At 41.1% G+C, this 27,657-nt stretch overlaps 1 protein-coding gene across 6 annotated transcripts in view; it reads left to right on the forward strand.

The window, feature by feature from the left end:
- The window catches only part of Phldb2 (pleckstrin homology like domain family B member 2), a 94,076-nt gene that overhangs the window by 41,937 nt on the left and 24,482 nt on the right, over positions 1-27,657 (forward strand). For 5 of the 6 annotated variants that reach the window (XM_052158433.1, XM_052158438.1, XM_052158434.1 and 2 more), the window contains exons 5-9: positions 1,066-1,203; positions 13,542-13,670; positions 20,554-20,709; positions 21,678-21,788; positions 25,574-25,663. In XM_052158433.1, coding sequence (XP_052014393.1) covers positions 1,066-1,203; positions 13,542-13,670; positions 20,554-20,709; positions 21,678-21,788; positions 25,574-25,663 — 624 coding nt within the window. The remainder of the gene's footprint in view (positions 1-1,065; positions 1,204-13,541; positions 13,671-20,553; positions 20,710-21,677; positions 21,789-25,573; positions 25,664-27,657) is intronic. The other variant, XM_052158435.1, reaches the window with a different exon arrangement.

The raw sequence follows: 27,657 nt of genomic DNA on the forward strand, positions 1-27,657 counted from the left end.
TCTCTCTCTCTCTCTGTGTGTGTGTGTGTGTGTGTGTGTATGTGTGTAATCTCATACCTAAATGTATTATAGCCAGCTTTTTTTTTTAAGATTTATTTATTATTATATGTAAGTACACTATAGCTGTCTTCAGACACACCAGAAGAGGGCATCAGATTTCATTTACAGATGGTTGTGAGCCACCATGTGGTTGCTGGGATTTGAAGTCAGGACCTTAGGAAGAACAGTCAGTGTTCTTAACCACTGAGCCATCTCACCAGCCCCCTATAGCCAGCTTTAACATAGTTTATATCTAGAACAAACTTTTCTTTTGGTTAGTACAATATGTGCTTTCTGATTGTAAATTATCCTGTCTTTATAAACTGTTCCAGTTCAAGTCCAACTGACATTTTCTGAGCATTCCTACTACGAGTTGGTATCAGATAGATACTATAAGGAGATGCACATGGGAGTTAAACACAAGGCCAACTTTCTATAGCTTTGCCGAACAGCTTCATAGACTTGCCTGTCTAATAGAAGCAAAAGGTAGCATCGGTTTTAATGTTATCATCATGGAGTGGTAGAAGACGCAGAATGCTGCCTGGGGTAAGGGTGGGGTCTGCTCGTCAGCACTCACAGATGCTGCCAACGGTCCCGAGAGTACAGGGAGGGGATTCCTCACCTGTCATCTCCTGTACCCCCTGAAATCCCCTAGGAATGTGGGCCTCTCTAACAGGGCTGAGATGGCATTTGCTCCTCACACTCCAGGGACAAACAAGAGCTGGTTGTACCCAAGGTAGCTCATTCTTGAGCTAGAGCCTAAGCAAATAGGCACAATATCCCTAAAGAGAAGTTATAGTAGAAAACTTGTAAGTGGCCGGCTAGCTAGCTTTTTAAGCCAATACGTCAATATGTCGTAGGCTCTCTTGGCTTTCTTAGGCAGACATTCCTAAGTCTCTTGCTGGCTCCCTGAACCCTACAATCTGACTGGTCGGTAATAATTGCTGAGAATCTGTTAAACCTGCTCCTCTGTGAGCAGTGTTTCCTGAAGGTGAGATGCTTCTGACCTTTCTTTTATGTCCTTAGTTGGATATGGAATGCGCTCTTTTGGATGGAGAACAGAAATCCGAGACGGCTGAGCTCATGAAGGAGAAGGAGATTCTAGATCATCTAAACCGGAAAATCACAGAACTAGAAAAGAACATCGTAGGCGAGAAGACCAAGGTAAACAGACTACGACAGAACGTGCTTTTTAAGGGAAATGGCGGGGGGGGGGGGGGTCCCAACTACTGGAATTTAAGTGTTGAATGAACTCGCATTGATTTGGGTTGTTTGTATCATGTTCCCAAATAACGGGGCTCTAGAAAAAAATCCTAAGGTCCTCTGTTGTCCCAAACAAACATAAAGATATGCCAGGAACGAGGCAGCAGATGCTGAGAAATCCTGGTATCTCATGGCAGTCAGGTCCTGCTTGATGGGTGAGTTCTTTTTTTGCCACCATTGGTATTTCTACTTTTATGATTCTACCGTGTTTTTTAAAACTTTATTATTTTATTATTTTTAGTGTACTCAACGTCTTTGCCACTGGTGCCTTGCAAGTTGCCTTGGGCGTAGTCAACCAGAGGTGTCTCGTTTCTGTTGACTTCTCTGTTCATTAATAAGATGAATGGTTCCCATTCATCTCTCCATTTTGGCCTTACTATTGTCCCCAAAGCAAGTGCCCTGCTTTGTGAATAAAGGTGGTGTTGTTTCCAGAGGAAGTCCCCACACACTGCCAAGTGACCTACAGGCCACAGGTGACACTGTGATGAGGTTTTGTTTATGCTTTCCAGATTATAACTTGAATGTGAGCTGATAGGCACTAGGGAAAACATGGAACATTGCTTCCAGTACTTAGAATTAAAAGCGTTAGTGAGGAATCGCCCCCTCTTGGCAATAGTATACGTTCCTTTTCCATTATGATTTAGCAACAGCTGAACTAAGCCTAAAATTAAAAATAAAATTCCAAATTAGGTTCCCAAGAAGCAAACAAGATTTAACACATTCTTTTCCTGCCTGCCTTGTTCTCCATTAGGCAGAGACAAAGAAAAAAATGTTTGGGTTTGAGTAAGTTCTACTGCTCCTGTGTGGAAGGAATTTCTACTGCATGTGACTTCCTTGTGAGGTTCCTATTTGTTTCAGTCCTGTCAAGAAGGGTGGTGTCTCATTGCCAAAGACTGAGCTCGGAATTACTCGGTCAGAAATCCAAGCTGCTGTTCAGATTCCAGTTCATCTTTTGATTTTCCAAAGGTCAAAATTAAACTGCCCAGCCTCCTCATTATTGACCTTATTGACTGCCATTGGAAGAACATATTTAGATAGTGGGCGTGCTTTGCTGCAGCTGAACAAGGAAATTAAAGGGTTAACTCTATGAGCCTGGTGTAGCGGGCCTTGTGAGCAGGACCAGAGCTCAGCAGGTTAAAATCCCCGCTGTGCTAGCCTGGCAGCCTGGAACCCAAGTGTGTTTTGTAATCCCAGCTTTCATCTAGCAAGATGGGCGGTGGGGACAGGAAGGTCCCCCCAAGAAACTCTTAGGCAACTAGCCTGCATTATGCAACACAGTGGCAAAACAAGAGTGACCCTGCCTCAAACAAAGTGAAAGGAAAAGGCTAACACCTGGTGTGCTCTGACCCCCACATGTGTGCAGTAGCATGTAGCGTGTAGATGCCTCCCTACCCCCACATATACACTGAAATACGGAAGTCTTGGTTAATAGTTAATATTCTTTTTCAGACACTGTATTGAGATAGCCAGAAACTTTTCTTGGTAGAATCAGATATCTTTATTTTTATTTTATTGTTATTGTTATGTTATTGTTTTTATTTTTATTGTTATTTTATATTATTGTTTTTTTATTATTTTATTGTGATTGTTATTTCTTATTTTTATTTTATCTTACTCTTTAAAAATACTAATTAAGTTAAATCATACTGTAATTCTCACACTGCAGTTTGTGCTGTGGCACCTAAGACTAGGGTATTATGTTCCCCGTGAACAGTCGGCGGCCCCCATCCACGTAACGGTCTTTGTATAGACACATCTGTGTCCTTCTCAGTTATCAGCATCAGATTCACCAAAGTAAAGCAAGCTGGGCTAATGCTGGCCTTGACTTCCCAGAGAAAGCTGCACTGTGCTCAAGACCTAAGGTGGAAATCCTGCAGCCTTGGTAGAAAGAAGCCCAGAAGCCACCGTCGTGCCCCCTGACAGGCTATGGAGGAAGCAGGGTGTAGGGTGTGGAACAGACCCACAGCTGTTAGGGGATTAGTGGGCAGTGGCAGGTGGAGTCATTGTCTCTCATCGCATGGTGTGGAAAATGTCAGAAACTGGCTTTGGGTAAGGGGCTCCAAGAGGACTGGGGGAGCTGGGGGCTGGGAAACAAAGACCGAGCCAGATGGTGTCATAGCATTCTAGACAGCCAAACTGAGCGGGTGACTTACCACTGCTTGGCAGAATTATCCTATTTCATAAATAAGCGTGTTCTAGCATTTTCTGACACAGGAATTTCTGGCGTCTGTGTTCAAATGTCTGACTCTCCCTGCCCCGTGAGAGAGAAGCAGTCTGTCTTCTTTACCTTAAGGGACGTTCTTTCCTCTCCTCAAAGGCCGCCCTTCAAGCTCCATCCCATACCGTAACCTTCTCAAGTCTTGAGTGTTTCTGCATAAACCTTGCCAGTTTACTGCTTTTCTACTGTAAACATGCTACCTTAATTATCTTAGACTAACAACAGTTAAAATAAACAGATTCCTTCTGTCTGCATTCTAAGTTTCTCAAACAATTTTGCCAGCAGACACTGCGTCTCCAAATGCTGATTCAACGTCCTTCCCATTCCAATTGGCTTAGTCTCCGCTGCTCCATCAATTTCTCCTTTTAAGACTCCTAGGGACTTCAGCAGCTCCCGCCCACACTGTGCCTTTCAGCCTCTTGCTGAGAGGCTCCTAAGTGGCATTTATTACAGTGGAGAATTTTTCTCATGGCTTTTTTTTTCTGCCTTCTTCAGCTTTGCCTTTTGCTCCTCCTTTTCAGGTATTCTTTCTCTTGCGTTACGTGTGGTGTGTGTTGGGGTCGGGGCGTGCCTTGCCTATGTGTGTGCACATGTGCACAGGCTCATGAGGAGACCAGAGGTCAGCCTCAGCTTGTTTTTCAGGCATCATCTGCCCTGCTCTTTAAAAATGATTCTCTGTTCACACACTTTTTTTTTTTTACATGAAATCATGTTTTATTTCTTTTCAAAGCTACACTTCTCCTTTTACAGAGCCTTGGGAGTCAGGAGGTACTTTCCCTTCTTTGTTGACCTTCCTGTGATTGTTCTTTATTTTTTTTTCTTTTTTCTTTTTCCTGTATTTTTTTTAAATTGGGTATTTTATTTATTTACATCTCAAATGTTATCCCCTTTCCCAATTTCCCCTCCACGAACCCACTATCCCATCCCCCCTTCCCCTGCTTCTATGAGGGTGCTTCCCCACCCACCCAACCACCCACTCCCACCTCCACGGCTTGGCATCGAGTCTTCACATAACCAAGGGCCTCTCCTCCCACAGATGCCAGATAAGACCATCCTCTGCTACATATGTGGCTGGAGCCATGGGTCCCTCCATGTGTACTCCTTGATTGGTGGTTTAGTTCCTGGGAGCTCTGGGGGGGGGGGGGTTCACATTGTTGTTCCTCCTATGGGTTTGCCACCCTCTTCAGCTCCTTCAGTCCTTTCCCTAACTTCTTCATTGGGGTCCCCATCAGGGAACCACTTAGAGGAGTTGACGCTCGTGTGAATCATAGGGAGCAAAATCAGGTCATCAGGCCTGGCAGCAAGAGCCCTTACCCACTGAGCCGTCTCCATGGTTCCCACCTTGTTTTTTTGTTTTTGTTTTGTTTTTGTTTTTGTTTTTGTTTTTGAGACTGGGTCTCTCACTGGCCTCTAAGTCATCAGTTCAGCTAGCAGCCAACAGCCCCAGAGATCACCTGCCTCCCCAGTGTACCACCACACGTGAATTTTTTTAAAGGTGGATTTGGGGATCCTTCTGTTTTACTGGCAATTACTTTACTGACTGAGCTATTTCCTTGGCTGTCTGTTTCTTACTCATGTCTCTCTGGTATTCATCTATGATCTGAACTCAGTTCTTTTATTATCCTGGTGTTTCTTATAAAGCCATGGCTTCAAATGACCTACCTGGTTTGCCGCTCACCCACACACACACCTCTTGCCCACATCTCTTCCCTGAAATTGTATAGCCTACCTGACATCTTTCCACAGATATTTCATAGATGTTTTCAACTGAATGTATCCATAATGGAACTATTGATTTCCTACTCCTGTGGGCCACCTCTGCCTCATCTCTCCCTACCTTATCCTCCAATGTTCTGAATCTAAGACCTTTCAAGTCTAGCCCTCTGCCTGCCCCAGCAGGAGACTGGATGCTGCTTTTTAACACGATCTTCTCCATCACTTAATCTACGACACCGGGATTCTCTACATCTCCACTGACAATATTTTCTTCGAATTCAACAAAATCTTTTCCTGATACTTTTTGGCTTTTGCCTCTTCCATCCACCCTCTTCATGCCTTCGGTCAATTCACTTTACATCAGTCATGGCCATTCTTTTTAAAAATAGAATCTAGGTCAGAGAATTCTGTTAGACTTAATTCAAGTACACTGGGAAGGAGTGAGGGGTATGTTATACACATGCACATGTTACTGTGAACTGTCACCTTCCTCCCCACGACACACACCACTCTCACCATGACTTTCTCAGTGTTTGTTCTGAGAGTCATCCTCTACCTCACCTCCTCCCAACACAGGACCTTGTCCACTGCCTCTTTCCCTTTCCACACAGTCTATATCTTGTTTCTGTCTTCTAGGGCACAGTTTCCATATTAGTTTATCAGAAAAGGTTTCCCAGCATTTTCAAAAGTATATTCCTCTATTGTTCTTTTAGAACTTTTATCACCATACTTTATTGTTTGCATCAGCAGGGGTTGTTAGATATTTATTTCCCTCTCTGGCCAATGAGATAGAGAAATCACTGTTACCACCTTTTATCCAGCCTAGAGTAGCTTCCAGGATTGTCCAGTGTGTTCTGGGAATATTGTCCTTGGACTAGCCTGCTCACAGCCAGGTCAGGCTGGGCATGACCAAAGGGAACTGAGCCAAACACCTGCTAAAGAGCTGTGTGCAGCCAAGTGTCAGGACAGCTGGCATAGTCTGCCCAAGTGCGCATGCCAGAGGCCTGGAATCACACTGCCAGTTGAGCCGGAGCGTAAGACAGAAGGAGGAAGTGGCCTTTGCCCTTTCGGATTAGGTTTCCCTCTCTCCACACCTGTTACTGTGCTCAGATATAAAGCGGAGGATAAGGAAAGCCAACCCCGAACAGATATCCCCAGTGGGCAAGCTCTGGTCCAGATGCTCCTAGCACGTCCTGTAATTCTGCTCTATTTCCCATCTATTTGCGGGGAATTCATTTTTTTTTTTATTTCATGGGTATGCGTGTGCTTTGCCTAGTCTGTGCACCATGTATGTGAAATCTCCAAGCAGTCCAAAAGAGGGCATCAGATCCTCCCGGGATTAGAGTTACAGATAGTTAGGAGCCATTGTGTGGGTGCTGGGTATTGAACTCTGGTTCCCTGGAAGAAATGCCAGAGCTTTTAGCTGCTAAGCCATCTCTTCAAACCTTAGTTTCTGCAAACAAGGAAAGTCTAGAAGCACAGGGAAAGTGCTTAATATCACAACGGAATTCCAATCTTGATATGAAATTACTTTGGTCTTTTATTTATTTTACCTAATCTGAGGACTAGTATTTTATTTTACTCATTTAAAATTGTACATATTATACATTGTAATTATAGGATACCACATAAAATGTCAACTATACGTGTGCTTATACGCACAAGACAAAGCATGGATAAGGCATCCTATTATATATTTACTGAACACTTTTCTGTTGGTTCTTGGTCTAGCCCTTCACTCCTCTTAAGGAACCACATCAGTTTCTTTCCACGTGGACTCTTGAGATAAAGGCCCTGTGCCTGTTGTAATTCTGGGATAGTACCCATATCACTATACATGTAGAAAAACGCTGAACAAATGTGAGTTCTTGACTTCAACACGAACTCAGAGGGGACTAAGAAAAAGCGCATTCATCCCCCTTCTCATCCAGTCAAGCAAAGAAAGGGGAGGGAAGAGACTTGAAGACTTCATGGAGAGGCTGCATGCCCCATGGGCCCAGGCTCCCATAATCCCTGCCTGGGTTTGGAAAGGCTGAGAAGGCTCTTGCCTTCCCCCTCTATTCCCTCCCTATTTTAAAAGTAGAGCTTGAATTGGGAGGAGGTGTGCACACGCACATCTGTTATATATGCTTTTCTTCTGTCTTTGTCTATTTTCGACCATGTCAAAAATAGATTTTCATCCTCCTCTATTTTGAGATTATCTGTGCTTCATCTGTGTATCTTAGCATACAGGAAGTAAAATAGTCACTTGAACTGAAAATCAAATGTGATATTTAAAGGGAAGGCCTCATTCCTTTACTTCTGGGAGAGATTTTTTTTTTTTTTTTTGCTTCCATTACCCAGATGGTAGTCATAAAACTCAAGCCATCAGTTCCTTAGAACGTGAATCTTTTTTGTTTCTCTGCACAGATACAGACAGTGTGGCACGGTGGGCATCCTCAAATATACACACTGAGCTGTGCACTGAAATGGCAGCACAGGTCACTGTCCCTACCATATACTCCTGAATGGAAGCCGAATTCTTTGTCGTCCTAGCTTTTTTACAACAAGCAAATATTTCTGCGTATGAAGTGGCTACATTTTATTCTCATTATTATTAGTATCTGCCAGAGTACTACTTTCTCTCTTTCCTTCCTCCTTAGCTGGGGTTGGAAGAGGGGATGGGGTGAGGGTTAAGGGCATCAGCCAGGCTCGAATTCCTCTCAGGTGTGAATTCCAGGAGTTCAGCACATTTGCCCGGTCACGGTTAGAGTTAGGAGGAACTGGCCCTTTCTTATGTTTCAATGTCAGCTCCCTGACTAAAGCAAGTGGAACTAGAGTGTGGGATTTGAGGATTAAGCCAACTAGATTCCAGAAGGGACTTACTTTTTGTTTTTTTTTCTAGTGTTTCCTGATCACAGCACGCCTCTGTTCAGATTTACCTAGCTTTTATACACAGAGTACCCATTAACTGTGTGAGTAAATGCCAGGTAAATAAACCCAGAACCCCCATGGCTTCTGGACCACAGATCTAACCCTTGCTAAATCAGTTCCAAATCCGAGCCAGGGCTGTATACATCCGCATGGCCTCAGTGCCGACTCTGTGCTGTGATAGGAGCGAGAACATTTGAAAATTCCAAAAGTGGATCTTAGTTCTTAATACCATTTTTTTAAGCTAGTAGAATTGGGAGAGCTAGCAAGTGTAAGTTCAGGAAACCTGGTTATGCTTGAAGTTTGGCTAAGCAGAGAACAAGTCTTTCAGTCTATCCCCCAGGCAAAACGTGGGTTGTGCTTACACTAAAATATGAGTTATTCATTAGAAGTCAAATGTCACTGGGTATCCTTTGTTTTATCTGACATCTTTTCAGGATGACCTTGAAACACCTGGTGATTAAGAGTTGCAGGCTTACATGCGGTAAAATGATCTTTATCATCTACCTAATGATATTTTGGGTATTGTATTAGTCAGTATTCTCTAGAGTCACAGAACTTGTGGACTGTCTCTATATATAGTAACAGAATTTAACCCAACAATGGGCACCCGTGAATGGGAAGTCTGAGGATCTAGTAGTTGCTCAGTTGCACGAGGCTAGTTGTTTCATGTGGTCTTCTGTATAAGCTGGAATCCTCAAGAAGTAGGTTCCAACAGTTGTGCTGGCAAGTAAGAGCAAGCAGGCAAAGAAGAGTGAGTCTTCCTTCTTCCAGAGTTCTTCTGTAGGCCTCCAGCAGAAGGTGTGGCCCAGATTAAAGGTGTGTATCACCACACCTAGGTCTGGAATTTGCTTTGGCCCAGGCTGACCTTGAACTCAGAGACCTGTTTCCCTCAGTTTCCTGGGATTAAAGATGTGTACTACCTTGCCTAAACCTAAGTTTTTCAAGGCCACTATCCCTCAAGATCTCCATGCCAAGATCCAGGTCAGAAACCTGTGTGTTCCAGCGTCAAGATCTGGATCACAGGTATGCCTTCCATTTCTGGATTGTAGTTCATTCCAGATGTAGTCAACTTGTCAACCAGGAACAGCCATGACGGGTATGCTGTTAGATATTCACACAGAGTCGGCAAGTTACATTTCTGTTTCTTCCTTTAAGAATACAAATGAGATGAGAGAAAACTTACTTGAGCCTTCGAACCAAAAGATCTAGAAAAATAAGTACTTTTATGTGAATTAGTCCTAAGTTATTTAAATGATATTGGCTACTCTTGCATATAAATTGAAGGGTAAACGGTACACACTCCTGGCCTTTGTATGGTTTGAAAGCAGTCACTGGCACCTGAACTTGAACTCTTATCCTCCTCCCTGGATATTACTGGGCTGTAGGGTCTGCCACAGTTCTTCCTTTGTTTGATTCACGCAAAGCATTTCACTTGAATGTATTAAAAAACAAACAAAAAAACAAAACAAACAACAACAACAAAAACCCTACAGTTGTGAACGTACTTATGCTGTGAAGTTAAGAAAGTAGTCAATTACTTTAGGAATTTTCTTTCTTTATGTGTGTGTCCCTGTGAAAGCATGGATACACGTGTGCCATGACCCTCCTGTGGAGGTCGGAAGGCTGCCTTCGGAGTTTGTCCTCCTTGTTTTTGGCAATCTCTGTTCACTGCAGAGTACACCAGGCCAACTGGCCCTCCAGCTTCCCAGGCCAGGCCGGCATCACAGATTCATGCAGCCGTGTCAGGGTCACATGTCTGGACACTCAAACTCAAGGCCTCCCGCTTGAGTCACGTCCCCCAGCCCTTGAGAACAATATCTGCCTACTGCCTTGTGTCATTAGAAAGATGAAATTGTAATTGCCATCACCTCTTCTAGTCCCAGGAGAATAAGCCCAGGTTCTCGGACTGACAACATGGACAAAAACAGAAGGAGGTTTTTAAAAACATTTCTTCATCTGTCTTGTATCTCTGTAGTAGTGACCGAGACAAGATTTGGAAGTCGGATCAGTAAATCCTTGCTGTGTTATCGCAGTGAGTAACCAGAGCAGTGAACCTCCAGGCTGAAAGCAGTTTTCAGAGAAAGGACAATGAGCATCCCTTCCTTTGTCTGTCTCCAGTGCCCTTTTAATCTTTATTGAATAAATGAACAAATCATCTGCAAAAGGCAAATAGCGCCAGCTGTCTGCATCTCTGAAGTTCATAATCACAGATTCAGCTAATCAAGAGTCAGTGATATTTAAAACAACAAATGCCCCCCCTAAACATGTAACGGATGTCATTATTTCCCTACCCAGTTCCATATAACAACTATTTGAATACCATTTGCATTGTATTACGTATAATAAGCAATCCTGAGGTGATTTAAGCCATGCAGATAGTTTGAGTGTGTTACATGCAGATGCTACACCATTTTATTTATATAAGGTTTGAACATGTGTGGACTTTGTTTACCTCCGTGGTCCCAGAAGCAATCTCTTGAAGTTACTGAGGGACAATTGGTCGTGCCTACATTTGTATGCTGAGTTCTACTTTAATTTATGTGTAACTAGCTTACCATTGATTTTATGAGTAGAGAACTTTCAGGAGATCTGTCTTAAATGTTCAAAACAAGCAGCACCTAACAATGGGCATTGGCCCAGCTGAATTTTGCCCTTGCATCACCAGCAAACAAGGCAAAGCTAGAACAGAACAAAGACTGTCCCTGAAGGAGCAGTCAGCCTCTGCAGTCACATTAGGCTGTTCTTGGATTGATGTCTATTCTTCTGTAAACTGGGATTTTGCTGGAGAATACTTTATCTTTGTCTAACTTTAATTTTAAACAGAGCAGTTTGTTACATTTTAAAATCATTTAATTGTTAAAAATAGTTTAAATCTTAAGAGAAACAAATCTTTTTTGAAAACATTATATTCATTTCTACTTTGGTATTTGGAAAAATGTTCTTATGTCTATGGCCTTTAGAATAGGAGCCTTTATTTTCTTAAACCTGGGAGAGGGAAGGACACTTCATTTTTAATAATTTACATGTGAAATGCAAGAATCCTGCAACTCTGGAATACTTTTTTCCTTCCTTGTGATGTCTTAGCTCTTGGTAGTTTCCTGCTCTATCAATAGAACAGAGGAATATTAATTTCTTTCTGGCTCCAAGTTGTTCTACCCAGGGCTCCCCCCGGGGAGTGATGTCACCTCTGTGATCTGTCTGAGCCCACCTGACGCTAATCCTCCCTGCATCCTTCCCCTCTTGCTTCCTTTGCCCTGGCATTGGGCCCCGGCGAGCATTTGCTCTGAGACCTAAGTAGTGCTCAGAGCATTCCTGGTACACACCGTGACGCCGCCGAAGCTTCTAATGGTGCCCGCTTGCATAATTCTTTTAACCTCGCCCTTGTATGGAATTGTGAAACGCTTCCAGCATCTCAGACTGAAGGCACTATGCAAACATGAGGTATATCTTTTTTTACAAGTTGTTTATTTGTGTTTATTATTAACGATTTGAAATGATGAACACATTGAGAGAGCAATGATTTGGTAATGGCGTCAGGTCTGAGACTTGTGTTGGAGGGCAGTGGCTGTCCATATTACCTAATACCACATCAATCTTTCCAACCAGAATAACTTTATATTGCTGGTCTTGCCCCTTTAGTGTTTAACTATGATGCAGTCTTTTTTATTTTTATTTTTATGTTTTTCTGTGTAGAACTATAGTTGCTGTTATGTCTGATGACCCGGTATTTAGAAATAGAACTGTTTTTTGAATACACTTATTTTGCTTTGTCACTGTGTTTGATCCACAGGAAACAACATTTTCTTAGCCAGAAATCAGCAAGTGTGTGTATTGCTGCTTATATTAAGGGACGGATATGGGTCCCGAAACGAGTGACTAAACATAGCAGACTAGTTTGTTCTGCTCCCTGTGAGCAGTATCTCTGTTGACAGGGCACTGGCTTTCTCCAGTCATGTAGTCAGCAAATGAACTGTGGAAGGTTAGGAGAATTGTCTTGTCCTTTGTTAATGCTGTTGTAGAATTAATTATTCTAGATTGGTAAATGAGGCAGGTGTCTCAATATTATGACTACTGGGTTCAATTACTTTTGAGGAAAATAAAATGCATTTGTAAAATACCTTTGAAATTTAAAATCACCTAAAAAGAAATGGAGACTTGTCTCAACCTAGACGAGTGCTAATGTCACATGGTTTTAGATTTGAACAATAGCATCTTTTTCAAGAATCTAGGTATGGGTTTATGCAGGAAATCATGGCTATTTGTATGAAAAGAAGTTCAGAAAAGGCAATTTTACAGGACTATTTGAAATCTTCATCTTTTTAAAGAAACCGTTTGTGTCAAAAAAGGTATACTTACATCATTAAACTTACTGATGACAGTCAAATCACAGTGGATTTGTTTATACTGAGAGTTCAGTAGGTTAGATTCTTGCCTAAACTCCCCTTCAAATGGTGTTAAATTCAAGAGGGCCTCTGTAGGGCCGCACCACAGCTGCATATAGTATTTACCAGTTATAGCAAATGGAGCAGGTCATTTCCTTTTTTTCTCTACAGGATTTTGGGGTCTGTCCTTCATTTCACAGTCGGTCCTTTCCTTCCTTCCTTCCTTCCTTCCTTCCTTCCTTCCTTCCTTCCTTCCTTCTTTCCTTCTTTCCTTCTTTCCTTCCTGTTCTATCCTTTCTGCAGAGAGGTGTCATTCATTGTAAGGAAGCAGGATCAGTGTCTAAGCATTGTTTCCAAACTACCTGATTCCCCTCTGTTGCTGCTTGAATCAGCCTGGCAACCACTTCTCCCTCTCCTCCCCCCGCCCCCCCCCCATCTCTGTACTTGAGTTAGATCTTATCTCTGGATTTTTGTCATTTCCTCTCCCAGCTTTACCCATTCCTAGAGCCATTTCAGAGGGAATAAAAGGCACCCAGGAGCAAGCCTAGAGCACCTCTGACTGGATAGCAGAAATTTCCCGAAGCAACCCAGCAAATCCTCTAGCAGTTTGGATCATGAGGGTACTTCACGACCCCCTCGCCAGTCTTCTGACAAAGGACTCTTGACCCAGATAGCATATGGTGTAGGTGGCATCCATTTTGTTCCCCACAGACCATGGACCAGCTCTGCCCACTGACCTCTGCACCCCCGCCACCCTAACCCCCACCCCATATGTGGTAGCAGGAAAGAAGGAATAAAGGCAGGTGTCAGTACCTGGTGAAATAGGCTGTCTGAAGAAGGCAGGATCTTCCCTTCCATTCTTATCTTTGCCCTAACCACTAACAAGCTCTGTTTGTTCATTCCTAGTGTATGCTTGTGCCTGTGTGTTTCCACCAGGGATGCTCGCTAGCACCTGCCCGGGCTGCGAAAGTTAATGCCCATCCTTCTCTTTTCTGATTTCTGAACTTCAGGAGAAGGTAAAGCTTGATGCTGAAAGGGAAAAGCTAGAGAGGCTTCAGGAGCTGTACTCGGAGCAGAAGACCCAGCTGGACAATTGTCCCGAGTCCATGAGGGAGCAGTTACAGCAACAACTCAAGAGGGTCAGTAGCAAACAGGAATGCACCGCTGGTTTGGTTTGGTTTTTTTCCTTTGCTGTTAAGTTCCGCTTACCTGTGACTTACTACTTAACAGAGCATATGTTTGCCTAAGATCCAGTTTTTAGATCCTTAAAAACAGACATGTATGCTAACAATATGTATGATTCTCTGTTGATTGGTTGAAAAATTCCTTGTTAGGACTGTCTCTAGTTCATAATACAAAAATGATTCTGGAGTCAAGATTGTAGCGTTTAAATCAACTGACATCTTCCGCTACTGTATCGTGAGTATTGCTTGTCCTTGAATGTCTTTTCTCTTAGCCTGATCGTATGCTCTTGTTTAAAAATTACCCTATTCTGTTTGTACCACTGTGTCTCAACTATTGACTCATTTCTTCCTGCTGTTTAGAGACATTGAATTTATTAGCATGATGGCCACAGTGAAACACCAAATCAGTGATGCGGAGTATTATTTCAGATGCCTTGTAGATCTTAAAATGCCTTAAGACAGATATCTTAACTTTTAAAAGGATCCTGGAGCATGGACCTGCTAGTTCAGTGGTACCAGCTCATCCTCCTGTTCCCTAGTGCTGGCAAGGTCTAACAGACCCATGCTGGTTACTTTCTGAAAAGAGACTTTGTAAGTGGATAACTTCACAGGCGCTGGCAGAGTCACATATTATTTAATAGTATCTTAACAACTGGATCGTCTCTGAACCAGCATCCCAAATCAGCAGGGATCCCTGGGAAGTAAGCATTAGCAGCCCTGCACCTCTCAAGGAATCACAGGAATGGTGACTAGTCTTAAGTGAGTAACAATTTATGATTTCTCATGAATAGACAAGAAGGCGTCTTGCATTCAAGCTTGGCTTGTAGTTTGTAAGAGTGAGCAAGGAGAAAATTCAGCCTTGAGAACATTTCTGTGACCTTTATTACAAAAATATTTGCTATCTCTGGAAACGTTGCTAGGCAATGAGAAGTTGCAGTTAAAAACCATTTGATGGGTTTCCGAGGTTGAAAGAACCGTAAGAAGCGAGGCACTGTGCCATGTGCCTGGAACCCTAGAGGCCAGCCTGGTCTTGCTAGTGAGTTCTACCCAGCCAGAGTTGCATAGCAAGACCCTGTCTTAAACAAACAAATATTAAAAAGTATCCAATGCAAACAAGTTAGGCTACAGCATAACAAGCATCACTTATTTCTTACAATATTATTTAAAGAATGTTTTTGCAAGCTATCTTTCCCCTTCACTTATTTTATTCTGTAAGGCTGACATCACTGCCAAGAAAAGGAATCTACCTGTTCCTTTATATCACACTTCTCTGGAAACTTTGTGATAAAAGTAATCTCAAAGAGACTAATATTTGTGAAATTATTTTAGTTTGTAATTATGTTTAATGCCAACTCACACAAGAGATGGGAATGCTGGACTTTATATCCATGTCTTGTGTCATTTCCTATTTATTGATAATAATTTAGCACTAGGTTCATGATTTTTGTCTAGGTCTATAGCCTGCTTATGCATTTCATTCTTTTGTTCCTCTAGTTGTTCATGAATCTATGTTCTTCATAAGCCTTGTTTCTAGATTCTATTAGGAATGAGAAGTTGTTAATATCACTAATTACTGTTTGTATAATCTGATTCTTTAGGAAGACTCATAAATCTATATATGTGTAAAAACTCTTCTCGAAGGAAGAAAGGAAGTGGTAGAAACAGTGGCTCTATCAAATACAGACTCCTTCCTCATTCTCTCCAAACAGAGGGAAAATCCCAATCATAGGCCCTTTCGTTAGCTTGTGTTCACCTCCTCGTTAGAGATCTCATGATCCTGTTCCCTTGATGTCTGTGTAACTCTTGACCAGTTTCTTGACTTAACCTCTCACCTCACAAGAAGTTCATTCACATGAAGGACTTCCTGTGTTGTCACAGAGCATCTCTCTTCGGACTGCAAGAGCTCCCAAAAGCATAAAACTCAAGTCATAGTCTAGTTCCTTATAAGCAGTTCCACTAGATGGTGTGACATATGAGATAAAAAGGGAATGGCTAGGAGGAGCATCATAAGCTGTGCGCTGCCTTGAAACCCTGGGCCAATTGTCTTGGACTAGCAACCTGTGCCTATGGGACACCTAGATCACTGCATTGAAGACAGAAGAAACATGCAGATGATGGTGTATTTAGTACAGGCTGGTGTTTAGTCCTGAAAGACTTGCCAGTCCTGTGTAGCTCTCAGTGAAGAAGACAAAACTGGGATTAGGAGTACCTTTTATTTGCCAGGATAGTTTCTGCTGTTAAAGTGGATAAGGCAGACACCTATCTGGGACAGTATTCTAACGGTGCTTGTTATAACTGTTCCTCTAGATCAGTGGCTTTTCAACTTGTGGGTCATGACCCTTGGGGTCACATATCAGATATTTATATTCCAATTCAGTAATATAACAATAGCAACATTGCAGTTATGAAGGAGCCACAAAAATAATTTTATAGTTTTTAGGACTCACCACAACATGAAAAACTGTTAAGAAGGTTGAGAACTACTACTCTAGATTCAAACAATCAATTTGGGGTTTCTGGCTTTAAAAATCGTCTATGCTGCAATAACATCTATAACTGGGAGTCTCCTGATCCATCACTGGCTGTAAAATCTATCTTTCCCTTAGTCTAAGAAGAGATACTCAGCTTATGCGGACCTCGCTGTCTTTCTGTATAACAGGGAGAGTCTGCACAATCACCTCTTTCCATATTGGAAAAGCTTGAGGAGTGTTGGCCTTTTCGGCACGATATGGAGAGAAGATTACACACCCCATACCCCATCTCAGTTTGCCTCTAGAGCTAGGCTTATATCATAAGATTGTTTCTACAACCATGCCCAGCCATGCCACAGCTGTTTTCCTCTTTCTCTCCCTCTACTGGGCAATGAAAACCTAAAAATCTATTTGTAAATGTCTGCTTTATAAATTCTCAAAAAAAATTATTCAGTAAAACACCCAACCAACCAATCAAACAAACAAACAAACAAATAAAATCTGAATGGCCCAATTCTTTTTTTAAGTGTGACTTTTAAAAACTTTTATCATCATCATCATCATCACTTATTCACTTTATATCCTGCTCATCGCCCCTCTCAGTCACCCCCTCCCATCCTTCCCCCACCTCTCTCCCCTTCTCCTCTGGGCAGGTGAGGGTCCTTTTACATATCCCTCGAGCTTCACACATCAAATCTTTGTAAGACTAGGCACATCTTCTCCCACTGAGGCCAGTCAAGGCAGCCCAGCTAGAAGAGCCTCTCCTCCTTGGGCCAGTACTACTCACATGTTACAAAACTGGAATGCCAAATTCACTTTTGTCATACCTGCAGCCATTGTCCTGCCTTGAGATCCTGATGCTTCCCTCTGCAATATTGTGCACATCTTATGAGTGAAATTTTTGTTACAATAGTATGTATACTTTTAAAATTGTCCATGTAAATCTGCATGAAAATTATCAGATAATACACTTAAAAGAGAGAGAAGAGCTTCTATGTGTCTTATATCTCCAAAATAATGTATAAATAAAACACAAATCAGAAAAAAAAACAGAAAGAAAGAAAAGAAAAACTAAAGGGAATGGCACAGAATTCTTCTCGCTACGGCTGTGTCTTCTGATTGCTCTTTGCCTGCCAACCAGTAGAGCGCCGAGATCCTGTGATGTCCTGTCAGCGAGGAAAGTTTTGTTACATTCTTCCTGTCTCAGTTAGACTATGCCTGTCTCAAACTCCCTTCCCAAAATCTTGCTATCTAAGTTTGTAAGGGCTTTCTTCCTCTCCTCATAGCTTTCGTTCGGTGTTTATATGAACTTGTGATGATGGCATAGGTTCCTGAGAAGATGACCACTCACTCTCACAGCATCTGGGTGTTGAGTCTAGCTGCTCGGCCAGCTTTTCTACCATATATGCTATTATTTTCATTCAGTGGTTTAAATAGTTGCTATAAGCCAATGGGTGACTTTTTGTGGTCTCCCAGGGTGCTTTGTAGTAGCCACATGGGCCGTATGTACACTTTAAAGACGATTCAAAAGTTAAAGACTTTAACTTTTTTATTTTAATTATCTTTAATCCCAAACTTAGTTGAATTGGAAGATCTTGAAAACCTAATCATATGTGCCTGTATGAATAAATATATCATCTAGTATGTTATTTCAAGAAGACATTTTATTCAAGATACAGCATTTTAATTCTCACTTAATTCCTATAAGTAAGAAATTCCTTTAGACATCTCTGATTATTATCTGAAGTTTACATCAAGATGCCGAGATACCCTAGATAACCTGAGTGGGTATATGTACTCATAATGGCTTAAAGCATCTTCATAGCTTACTTATTAAAGTTTTGCCTAGACAATCCTCTTTCTGTCTCTCTGTCTTTCTGTCTCTGTCTCTGTCTTTCTCTCTCTCTCTCACATACACACACACACACACACACACACACACACACACACATCTCCTCCCAAGACAGTCTTAAAACTCAAGATCCTTCTGCCTCAGCTTCCCGAGTGCTGGCATTATAGACATATGCTACCACATCCCAATGTGAATGTTCTGCAAATTGTACTTTTCTTATGCTATGTTTCCATAAATCCAGTGTGCATCAGTAAAATAACCTTATTGGTATTGTTTTACCTGCAGTTCATGGCAACCTGTGACTCCTAGAATATAATTTATTGTAGAGATAGAAGGATTCCAATTGAATAAAAAAAATCATACTTTATCAACAAATAAAACCCAGAAGGAGAAATTACGTAGCAACACACAGCTTATTTTAAACTCTCTTTACTGGTTGAATTGAACAGCAGCAATAAGGAATGTAAATATCTTGGCTCTGCAGAGCCATAGCATCCAACTGACTGTTCCTTTTAGCCAAACATTATTTGTAAGTTATAATTTAAAAATATTCTACATAGACCACATTTGGAATTCTGGTCATGGCTCCAAAAATACTGGAATATTTTTAATGGACTCATAAATAATTTATAGACTGTGACCCAACCCCAGCACAAAGGCACTGTGTGAATCTATTCCTGTTTTCAAGAACTGTCAGAGTTTGAAGACACCTATTCATTTCCATCTTTTTTGACCTTCCTTAACTGTCTTCAAGGTCATTCATGGGTAGTGGTACCTAACTTTTTGAATCGCTGTCTTAGTCAGGGTTACTACTGCTATGATGAAATACCATCACCAAAGCAACATGTGGAGAAAAGGGTTTATTTGGTTTACATATCACAAATCGAAGTCCACTGAGGGAAAGCAAGGCAGAAACTCCAAAAGGACAGGAGCCTAGAGACAGGAGCTGATGAAGAGGTCTTAGAGGCAGACTGCTTGCTTATTCCTTATGGCTAACTCAGCCTGCTTTCTAATAGAACCCAGAACCACCATTCCAGGGTATCCCCTACTCTCTTGATGACTAATTAAAAACTTGCCTGCCTAGAGCCCAATCTTAGGGAAGCATTTTCTTAATTGAGGTCTCCTCCTCTGAGATGACTCTAGCTTGCTAATGTTGACAAAAAACTAGACTGTTCACTCTCCCTCTGTTCCTGGTGAGAGCTTTAGCTCGACTCTTTCAATGAAGAGATTTCTAACGGATCCATTCAGTGAAAGAATCTTGCTCTCCAGATGCCTTTAAAAAAAAAAGTATGTGCATGTCCACGTCTGACTGTGGATGTAGGCATTTGTGTGTACAGCAGCATTAAGATGCTAAAACAGGGCATTAGATCCCTGCTAAGTTGGAGTTACGGGCAGTTATTAGCTGCCCAACATGGGTGCTGGGAAGCAAACTCAAGACCCCTGGAAGAGCGTTTATGAACTCTTAACATCTGAGCCATCTCTCCAGCCCTTCAAATGATTTTTTAAGGAGTTGTGTGTTCACAGAAAATCTGAAGAAAACAACCAGAGACTTCTCACATGTAATCTGCTCCACGCAGGTATAGGTTTTGTTATTAATTTTCCTTGCTTTGGTTACAATTGCTGAGCCTAGAATAACATGATCCTCAACAGAGTTCATGTTCAGGGACTGATTTCTTGAGCATGTATCCCTTCTCTGTACTATGGAGTCAATAATTTAATATAATAAATATCATAACATTTATTGCATGGCTACTCAATATTATATATATTTAATGTATGTATATATTTATCTCCTTGTATGCACACTAGAAGACAATTGAAGGAATTGAGGTAGGTGTAGTAGCACAGACCTGAAATCCCAGGACTGTGGAGGTTGAGCCTGGAGGATGGTGAGCTACAAGTGAACTAGAGCTATACAAAAGAAACCCTATCCAAGAGAGTGGGGAGGAACGAAGAGAGGGAGAAGAGGAGAGAGAGAGAAAGAGAGGGAGGACAAAACAAGGAAAGAAAACAAGGAGTAATAAGAAAAACAAAATTGAAAAGAAAAATAAACACCAAACACTAAACACAAAGAAACTTTACTGTTTCCTCTTTATACTCCAGTGGACTGTATTACTGCAGTTGGGGTGCATGAATCCCCCTAAAAGACCTCTGATGTACTTTAGGACTAACTTGTGAGCTATTTTAATCTGTTATTATTTTACATTATATTCCACGTGAGAAACATGGGAAACAATAATATTCGTAAGAGACTATTTGGTCTGCAAATAACATTTTTGTATTTCACTGTCCATTTGAAGCCATCTGCTGCCTTGAAAGGAAAGATTTTCGTATATACAGAAAAACCCCAAACTGATCTTTCCCTTCTCCCAGCCATGGCTGGTTTTACTGCCAACCCCTCTTTCTAGCAACCCTCCCCCCCCATGGCGCTGAATCAGGCGTCTGTATTGGCATGAGTCCTTTTAAGCACTTTTCCACTCTAGTGTGCTTCCTCTTCGTCCCGTCTTCTCCACAGGATGCCGACCTGTTAGATGTTGAGAGCAAACACTTCGAAGACTTGGAATTCCAGCAGCTGGAGCATGAGAGCCGCCTGGATGAGGAGAAGGAGAACTTGACTCAACAGCTCCTGCGGGAGGTGGCGGAGTACCAGCGGAACATCGTGGCTAGGAAGGTGATGTGCCAGGCAATTTTTGATGGGAGACATGAAAAGTTACTGTTAACCGTGGGACAGTAATCATCCTCACTGATAGTCATTCATAGAACTGTGGACTCTGTCTCTGGATCTGAATATCCTTCTGTGTAGGTCACATCTAGCCTGCACCAAACGACAAAGGGTACACTGCACTATATAAACTGAGGCTTTGTACAGTCACTGCTACAATATTATAGAGGGTTTGACGGACAATACGCCCCCCTTTTTTACTCAAACACACACACACACAAAACAAGTCATAGACAATCAGCTATTTGTTTCAAATCACTCCCTCTGCCAGTTGAAGTAACTAGATTTAGAATAAAATTCTATGAACAAAATCTATTTAGGTATTTTTCTTTCTGTTGATTAATAATTCTCAATGCTGAGAGCCTGTTACCATTGGCAACAGACCAGTAGGAAATCATTCTGTTTACTATGGATTCCACCTAGCCCCAAACTCCTGGATGCCCAGCCAAGAATTTAACATTTATTCCATAATTGATAATCACACCCTATAACATTGTACTAATTTGGTAAAACTGAGGGATAAAATTTATGAAAGAAGGACAAAGAATTTGACTTCTGGCTTAATGAAGAAGTTCTATTTTTTTTTCCGCTAGCATGCTCAAAAAAAAAATCAACTCATGTTCAAAACAATCAACTGATGCCCTAAAACAAGATTTCCTATTGAATTCTGAATCTTTCAGAATAATTTTTCAATCATGTGAACTGCATTGGCTCTAAGTTAAGAAGAGTTGAGCTAGGTCAGTCAAAAGTCAATGCTTCTTACCCTTAGGTGATCATGGCGGTCCACTGCCAACTAAAACGTGAACAGGTTATTCAGGTTCTAAACACCTATTTTTTTCCCTGGGCCAGGACAAACTTTGCTGCTAATTTGCTGATTGTCTAATGTGCATCTCTTGATGATTACTTTTGTCTTCCAGGAAAAAATCTCTGCATTGAAAAAGCAAGCCAGTCACATTGTTCAGCAGGCGCAGAGGGAACAGGACCACTTCGTGAAAGAGAAGAACAATCTAATAATGATGCTCCAAAGAGTGAGTACTTCCTGTTCAGTAGCAGCTTCCAGCTAGGGGAAGGTTGCCTCTTCTGGTTCAATGCCTTTCTACTCATTTGTAGTTAGTTTTAATGTAATATTCCACATTGGTAACACTACTCTCTGATGGTGAGCTACAACTCAGACAATAAGCACAGAGGTTTTCTTAATACACTTTCAACACCCACAGCATGAGCTATGGCAGATCTGTACTTTCTTTTAGTTCCTTTAAAAAAAAAACACACTTGTCTACAAGTTTAGTTAAAGATAGTCTAACAACTTGTGGTAAACTTAAGAGGAAATGTTCTGCTGTTGAATACTTAAGCTTATGTACTCAAGTATTTACAACTCCAAATGTTTGTGTAGGGATCTTCCTCATAAACATCATGTTGAAGTTTGTTTGGCTTAGCTGAATCTGGAGATACTCCACGTGACTTGATTAGAAGAGCTCCGGCATCCTCCAATGGGTCCATGTCCTTATCTCTCCCAATTAAGTTATTCATTCAAATGGTTCCTCTGCCAAAGACTGTGAAAACAAATTGTAGCCCCTGTTTGGACACAGCCCCTGAAATGATTTTAGGGGTAAAACATCAGACACCAAAACTGACGGAATGCCACTCCCTGGGAAGGTGATATTAGGATAGCGGACATATATGACGGAGCAGCAGGGAGCAGGGGCAGAATGGGGTCCAGAGTGAGGTGGAGCATGGTACCACCAGCAAAGAGTATATGCATTCTCTTCTCAGCTACGTTTGCTTAGGACAAAGGAGACGCACCCTGTCTGTAAGGTTATTAGATCACTTGAGGGCCTCTGCAGACTGTGCACAAATCCCGGCAGCTCTTCATGATCCTTCAGATCCCAGAAACCCCTGAATGGAAATGTAATTTCCCACCCTGCCCTGTGGGACAGACTCTGTTGCCATCAAGACTTCCCTCTAGCCAATTTTTGTATTGTACACAATATTCAGAAGCATAATTTATATTGCATACTAACATGTATTCTTAAGCAGTTGTTGAAATGTTAAGGGAAAAACAAAACAAAATGTCTAAATTATGGACTTTCACACATGAGTCAAGGAGCTCACAGATAACATGTTTCTGCATTAAAAAGAGATAAAATTCAATTTGATTATAAAAATTGTGGTTCATATATGGTAAGAGTTTTGTTTCCCCCATAACAGATGTAGAGATTCCTTTCAATCTCAAACAATATTGTAACAGACTCTTGTAGACATGGGAGACAAGTTTGGGTGAAAATTTAAAGCTGATTCTTCTTAATTTTGGATTCCACATTTGTGCTTTGTCCTTCTTGCTAAAATGTACTTGAAGCACTTTCACGGACATACCCAACAGTAAACGCTTAGAATCCACTCATCCTGCACATGGGCAGTTGAACTTGACCAACATGTTGCTGTCTCTTAGCTCTCACTCTAAGCAAGTGCTTGGTTACTGTTCCTTGATGTGCTGTCACATTGTTTCTCTTTGTGCATACTGTTGGTGACTTTACTGTTAACAGGGTTCCTAAATGATGCTAAAGTGAGGTCAAACACCCCCAAGTGCAGGATGCTGTGATGAGTCCCATAACTTTTGTTTTTAGAAACTAGTTAAAATGTATTTGGTTGTCAAGCAAATGTCAATGAAACACGAATGTGTGTCACAGAAGCTGTTTCAAATGGTGCCACATACAAAATTGGGATGGGATCTGAGAAACTGATGAAAATGTTCTGAGCAAACATGGTGATGTACTTGGAAGCCTAAAGCAGGAGAGCTGTGAATTCAAGGTCAGCCAGGAACACATAGTGAGCTTCAACCAGTCCTACATGCACTGCCATGTACTGCCTCAAAAATAACCTCAAAAGAGCACAGTGAAGTGGCTGAGCTGGTGCAGGCATTCACCAAGCAAGCTAAGTGACCTGAGTTCCAACCCTGGTTGTCATATAGAGACAGTAGAGGAGAACAGGCTCTACAAAGCTGTCTTCTGACCTCCATCCAGGAATCATGACATGTGCACCCATGTACCCAATCAATACACAAACACAGAAACACACATACACATGTGTGTGCATGCAAAATAATAATAATAATAATGACGATGATGATGATGATGGCTGGAGAGATGGCTCAGCAGTTAAGAGCATTGACTGCTCTTCCAGAGGTACTGGAAGAGTTCAAATCCCAGCAACCACACGATGGCTCACAACCATCCATCAAGAGACCTGATGCCCTTTTCTGGTATGTCTGAAGACAGTTACAGTGTACTTACATATAATAATAAATAAATCTATAAAAAATAGTAATAGTAGTAGTAGTAGTAAGAAGAAGAAGAAGAACAAGAAGAGGAAGAAGAAGAAAAAGAAGAAAGGAAGGAAGGAAGAGAAAGAGAGAGATTAGTATGAAAGCAACATACCACCTCCACATCACCTAAGATGTTTATAGTTATTATTATAAAAAGTGAAAATTTCAAATGCTGGTAAATGTATGGACCAGCTACAACAGCCGCACCTTGATGGCATAAGTGTGAAATGCATAGCCCCTTAAGAGAACCCCATGAAGTTTATTTTTTAGCTTTAAATGTGTACCTACCTTGGACCCAGAAACCCTAGTAGATATTTACACAGAAGAAATGAAAATATGTCTTTATGACAGATAACAACAAAAATGTATATAAAACTGCGTGAATTAGCTTTTGCACAATAACTCTCCTACCATCACCCTCAAACACAAGCTAAATAGCCATCAAGAGAAACATGAATTAACAAAATATCATGTGTATATATTTAACACTCCTCAACATGAAGTAGGGGATTCACTCTCTAAGCTCTATTGTTGTGGAGTAACGATAACCCAAAGGGGTGCATATTGAATGCTTCCATTTATATCATATTAGGGAAGAAGAAAACTTAGTTCAAGGCCCAGAAAGTCAGAGCAGTGCTTGACCATTGGGCTTGGGATTGACTGGAACGGACCGTGAATATTTCCAGTGTGATAGAAATGGCCTTTATCTTTGTTGTAGTGCTTTCCTATTTGTTAAAAATAATCCATTAGATACCTAACGTCTTGAATTGTATTGTTATGTAAATTATAGCATAGTGAATAATAGACACCATAACTATTTTCCTGGAGGTTGTCAAATAGCTGATTAGCCCAAAATGAACTGTGGACCTAAACATAAAAAAAAAAAAAAAAAAAAAAAAATGAGTTCTGAGAAGTTTTCAGGAGAAATGTAGCAATGGATTATGAGATTAAGTTACAAGAAGTTATACACTACTTAGGAGGATGAAAATACATAAAAGATTACAACTGTGAAGGCTCTGAGTCATGGAGTCTTCTTTCTTATGTTTGTTAATGTTTGTTTTCAGAGTCTCATGTAGCCCACGCTGGCTTCTAAGTTACTGTGTCGCTGAGGTTAACCTTGAACTCCTGCTCACCCCTGCCTCCACATTCCAAGTGCTGCAGTTCCTGGCCAGTGCTCCCATTTTGGGATCCTCTTGTCATTCTCGGCTTCATTTAGAAAGTCCTGTTCTTTGCTTAAAACTGCTGTCACCTTGTAAAATTCACCCTGAAGAAAAGGTTATATCGCTAAATATGTTTGAAAATTGCTCATGCATCAGATCAGCTAATAGTAGGTGAGCCATCTGAAATGACAAGTTTTTACTATGAGGAAAGGAAAGGAACTAGAAATGGGCGTGTCTGGGATTTTGATGTTTGTCTCTAATGCAAGGTCAGCATATTTCTCTGCTGTTTACCAAGTTGACTCCAAGCTTAATAAGTTTTATATTTCTTTAGGAAAAAGAGAATCTTTGTAATTTGGAAAAGAAGTACTCTAGCCTCACTGGTGGAAAAGGGTTCCCTATTAACCCCAATACTCTGAAAGAGGTAAGCCACGATTTTATATGTCTGCTCATGTCAATTTGGAAGTCAAATATACCTCGGTTCAATGCTCCAAGTCAACTAGTAAAAACCTTAGCTTAAATGATTCGCAAAAACTCATAATGCTTGATAAGTCCTTACTGTTTCTTATCTGTGCATATAGGAAGCCAGGAATTATCGTTGTACCATGGGTATAGTACACATCCATGTTTGTGTGGACACATCTACTTGTCTTGACAGTGATGTTGAGACCTTGAGTCTTGCATCCTTTTCTTCCCTTTATATGTGTCTTGTGTGTGTGTGTGTGTGTGTGTGTCCAGGTATCTGCACATGCTTATTCATGTATGTTCAGGTATATGAAATAAAATGTTCATCATAATAATAGTAGTGACCAAGTAGTATCCCAGAAGCATTTTAAAACTATTTCTATACCAGCTCTGTTAGGTCATATCATTTCATAGTTTCCGTTATTGGGAACACATAACTGGCAAGGTCAGCGAGATGTGTGTGGTTATGAATGAAGCTTACAGGCATAAGCTAAGATCAGTGAGGTGTAAAGTAGGCCTTGTGAGCCGGTTGATGGAATAAGCTTGTATATGCACTCTGGGAAGCCACGAAATGGTTTCAAGTAGAGAGCTAACATTATTGATATCATTTGTTAAAGATCTCTATGGGACACTTAGCAAACACTGGATCACAGGAAGTATGAGGAGGTGCAGGGACACTGGTTGGAAATGACCACAGTTGGGCAGGCTAGGGCTTGGATTAGGAATTTAGATACCAGCAATGGCATTGAGATGGAACGTTGATTGTATTTCCATGTATTTTGCAAGTAGAATCGAGAGCTCTTGTTTATACATTGGATTTTATGGTGAAGTGAGATATAATAAGTAATAATTCAGGGTTATCAATAAGAAAGTAGATTCTAATAGCAAAGAGAGTAGATATGCTCTTGTGCTGTCTATGGCTTGTTCTAAATATAAAGGTTGTGTGTGTCTTTTATCCAGGAACAAAATGATTAAAGGCGGGGTAGAAACCCCGGATTGGGATTAAAAATTTCTATAACAGTGAAGTGACAAAGGCACATTCAAGAACAATGCCATATTGCCAGTTTCAGGTGCACGGGAATAGCTAGTGTTTCTTGCTTGGTGTCTGAACATGAGAGCAGAGCAGAGCAGATCCTAGGGAACCTTGGTGGTTGACCTGAACACAATTTGGGGAGGGGGGGACTATGGCATTCAAATGAAGTGCATGGGCCTTTGGTCTCTTTCCTGTCCTGTTGATAATAACCAGATTTACTTTTTTTTGATGATTCCTGGGTGTTAAAGGCTCTACTGACTTTTTAGCTATTTTCATGTCTGTACTATGTGTCCAGTATCTGTATGTTCTCAACATTTGACTCGTAAGATGCTTGCTTTTCTAGTGTTCAGTCTTTTTGCCTTACTTTCCTCTTCTCTCTTTTCTTTTTTTTCCTTCCTTCTGAAGAATGATCAATTTATAACCAGATTCTTTCCAGAGTGCCCATAGCCAACAAAGAGAAAACTTGCGGAAACAGTTAAACTATACGACCTATGATTCAGAAGAGGAAATTTTCAAGGCCTCCCTTTAAAGCTTTCTATCAAGCAAGCGAAAGAATAACTCAAAGATTTTAATTTCCTTTCTGGTCCATTGCCACAGATAAAATGAACTTGGACAGCTAAATTCTTATCCCGTCCTTTCTGCAGTTGAGTTGCATAAAACATCACCTAGTACCTGGGTCATTTTCTGCTGAGTGAGACTGCGGAACATTCTGTTGATAATAGTCAGCCTTAGCTTTCTCTACTTTCTTATAATGATGGGTTGTCCGTGACACCTTTCATTTCCAGCCTAGAGGTTTTGCTACATGGAGCTACTTTTTGAAGAGCTTAACAGCCTTTCCATCATTAACAGTGTGAAAATAGAAGCCAAAAGTCATAGTGAATCTACTTTCACTTTTAAAAAACTTATTCTATATGCTTTAT

Source organism: Apodemus sylvaticus, chromosome 15, assembly GCF_947179515.1.
Source record: "Apodemus sylvaticus chromosome 15, mApoSyl1.1, whole genome shotgun sequence".
In the NCBI taxonomy this organism is placed as follows: domain Eukaryota; kingdom Metazoa; phylum Chordata; class Mammalia; order Rodentia; family Muridae; genus Apodemus; species Apodemus sylvaticus.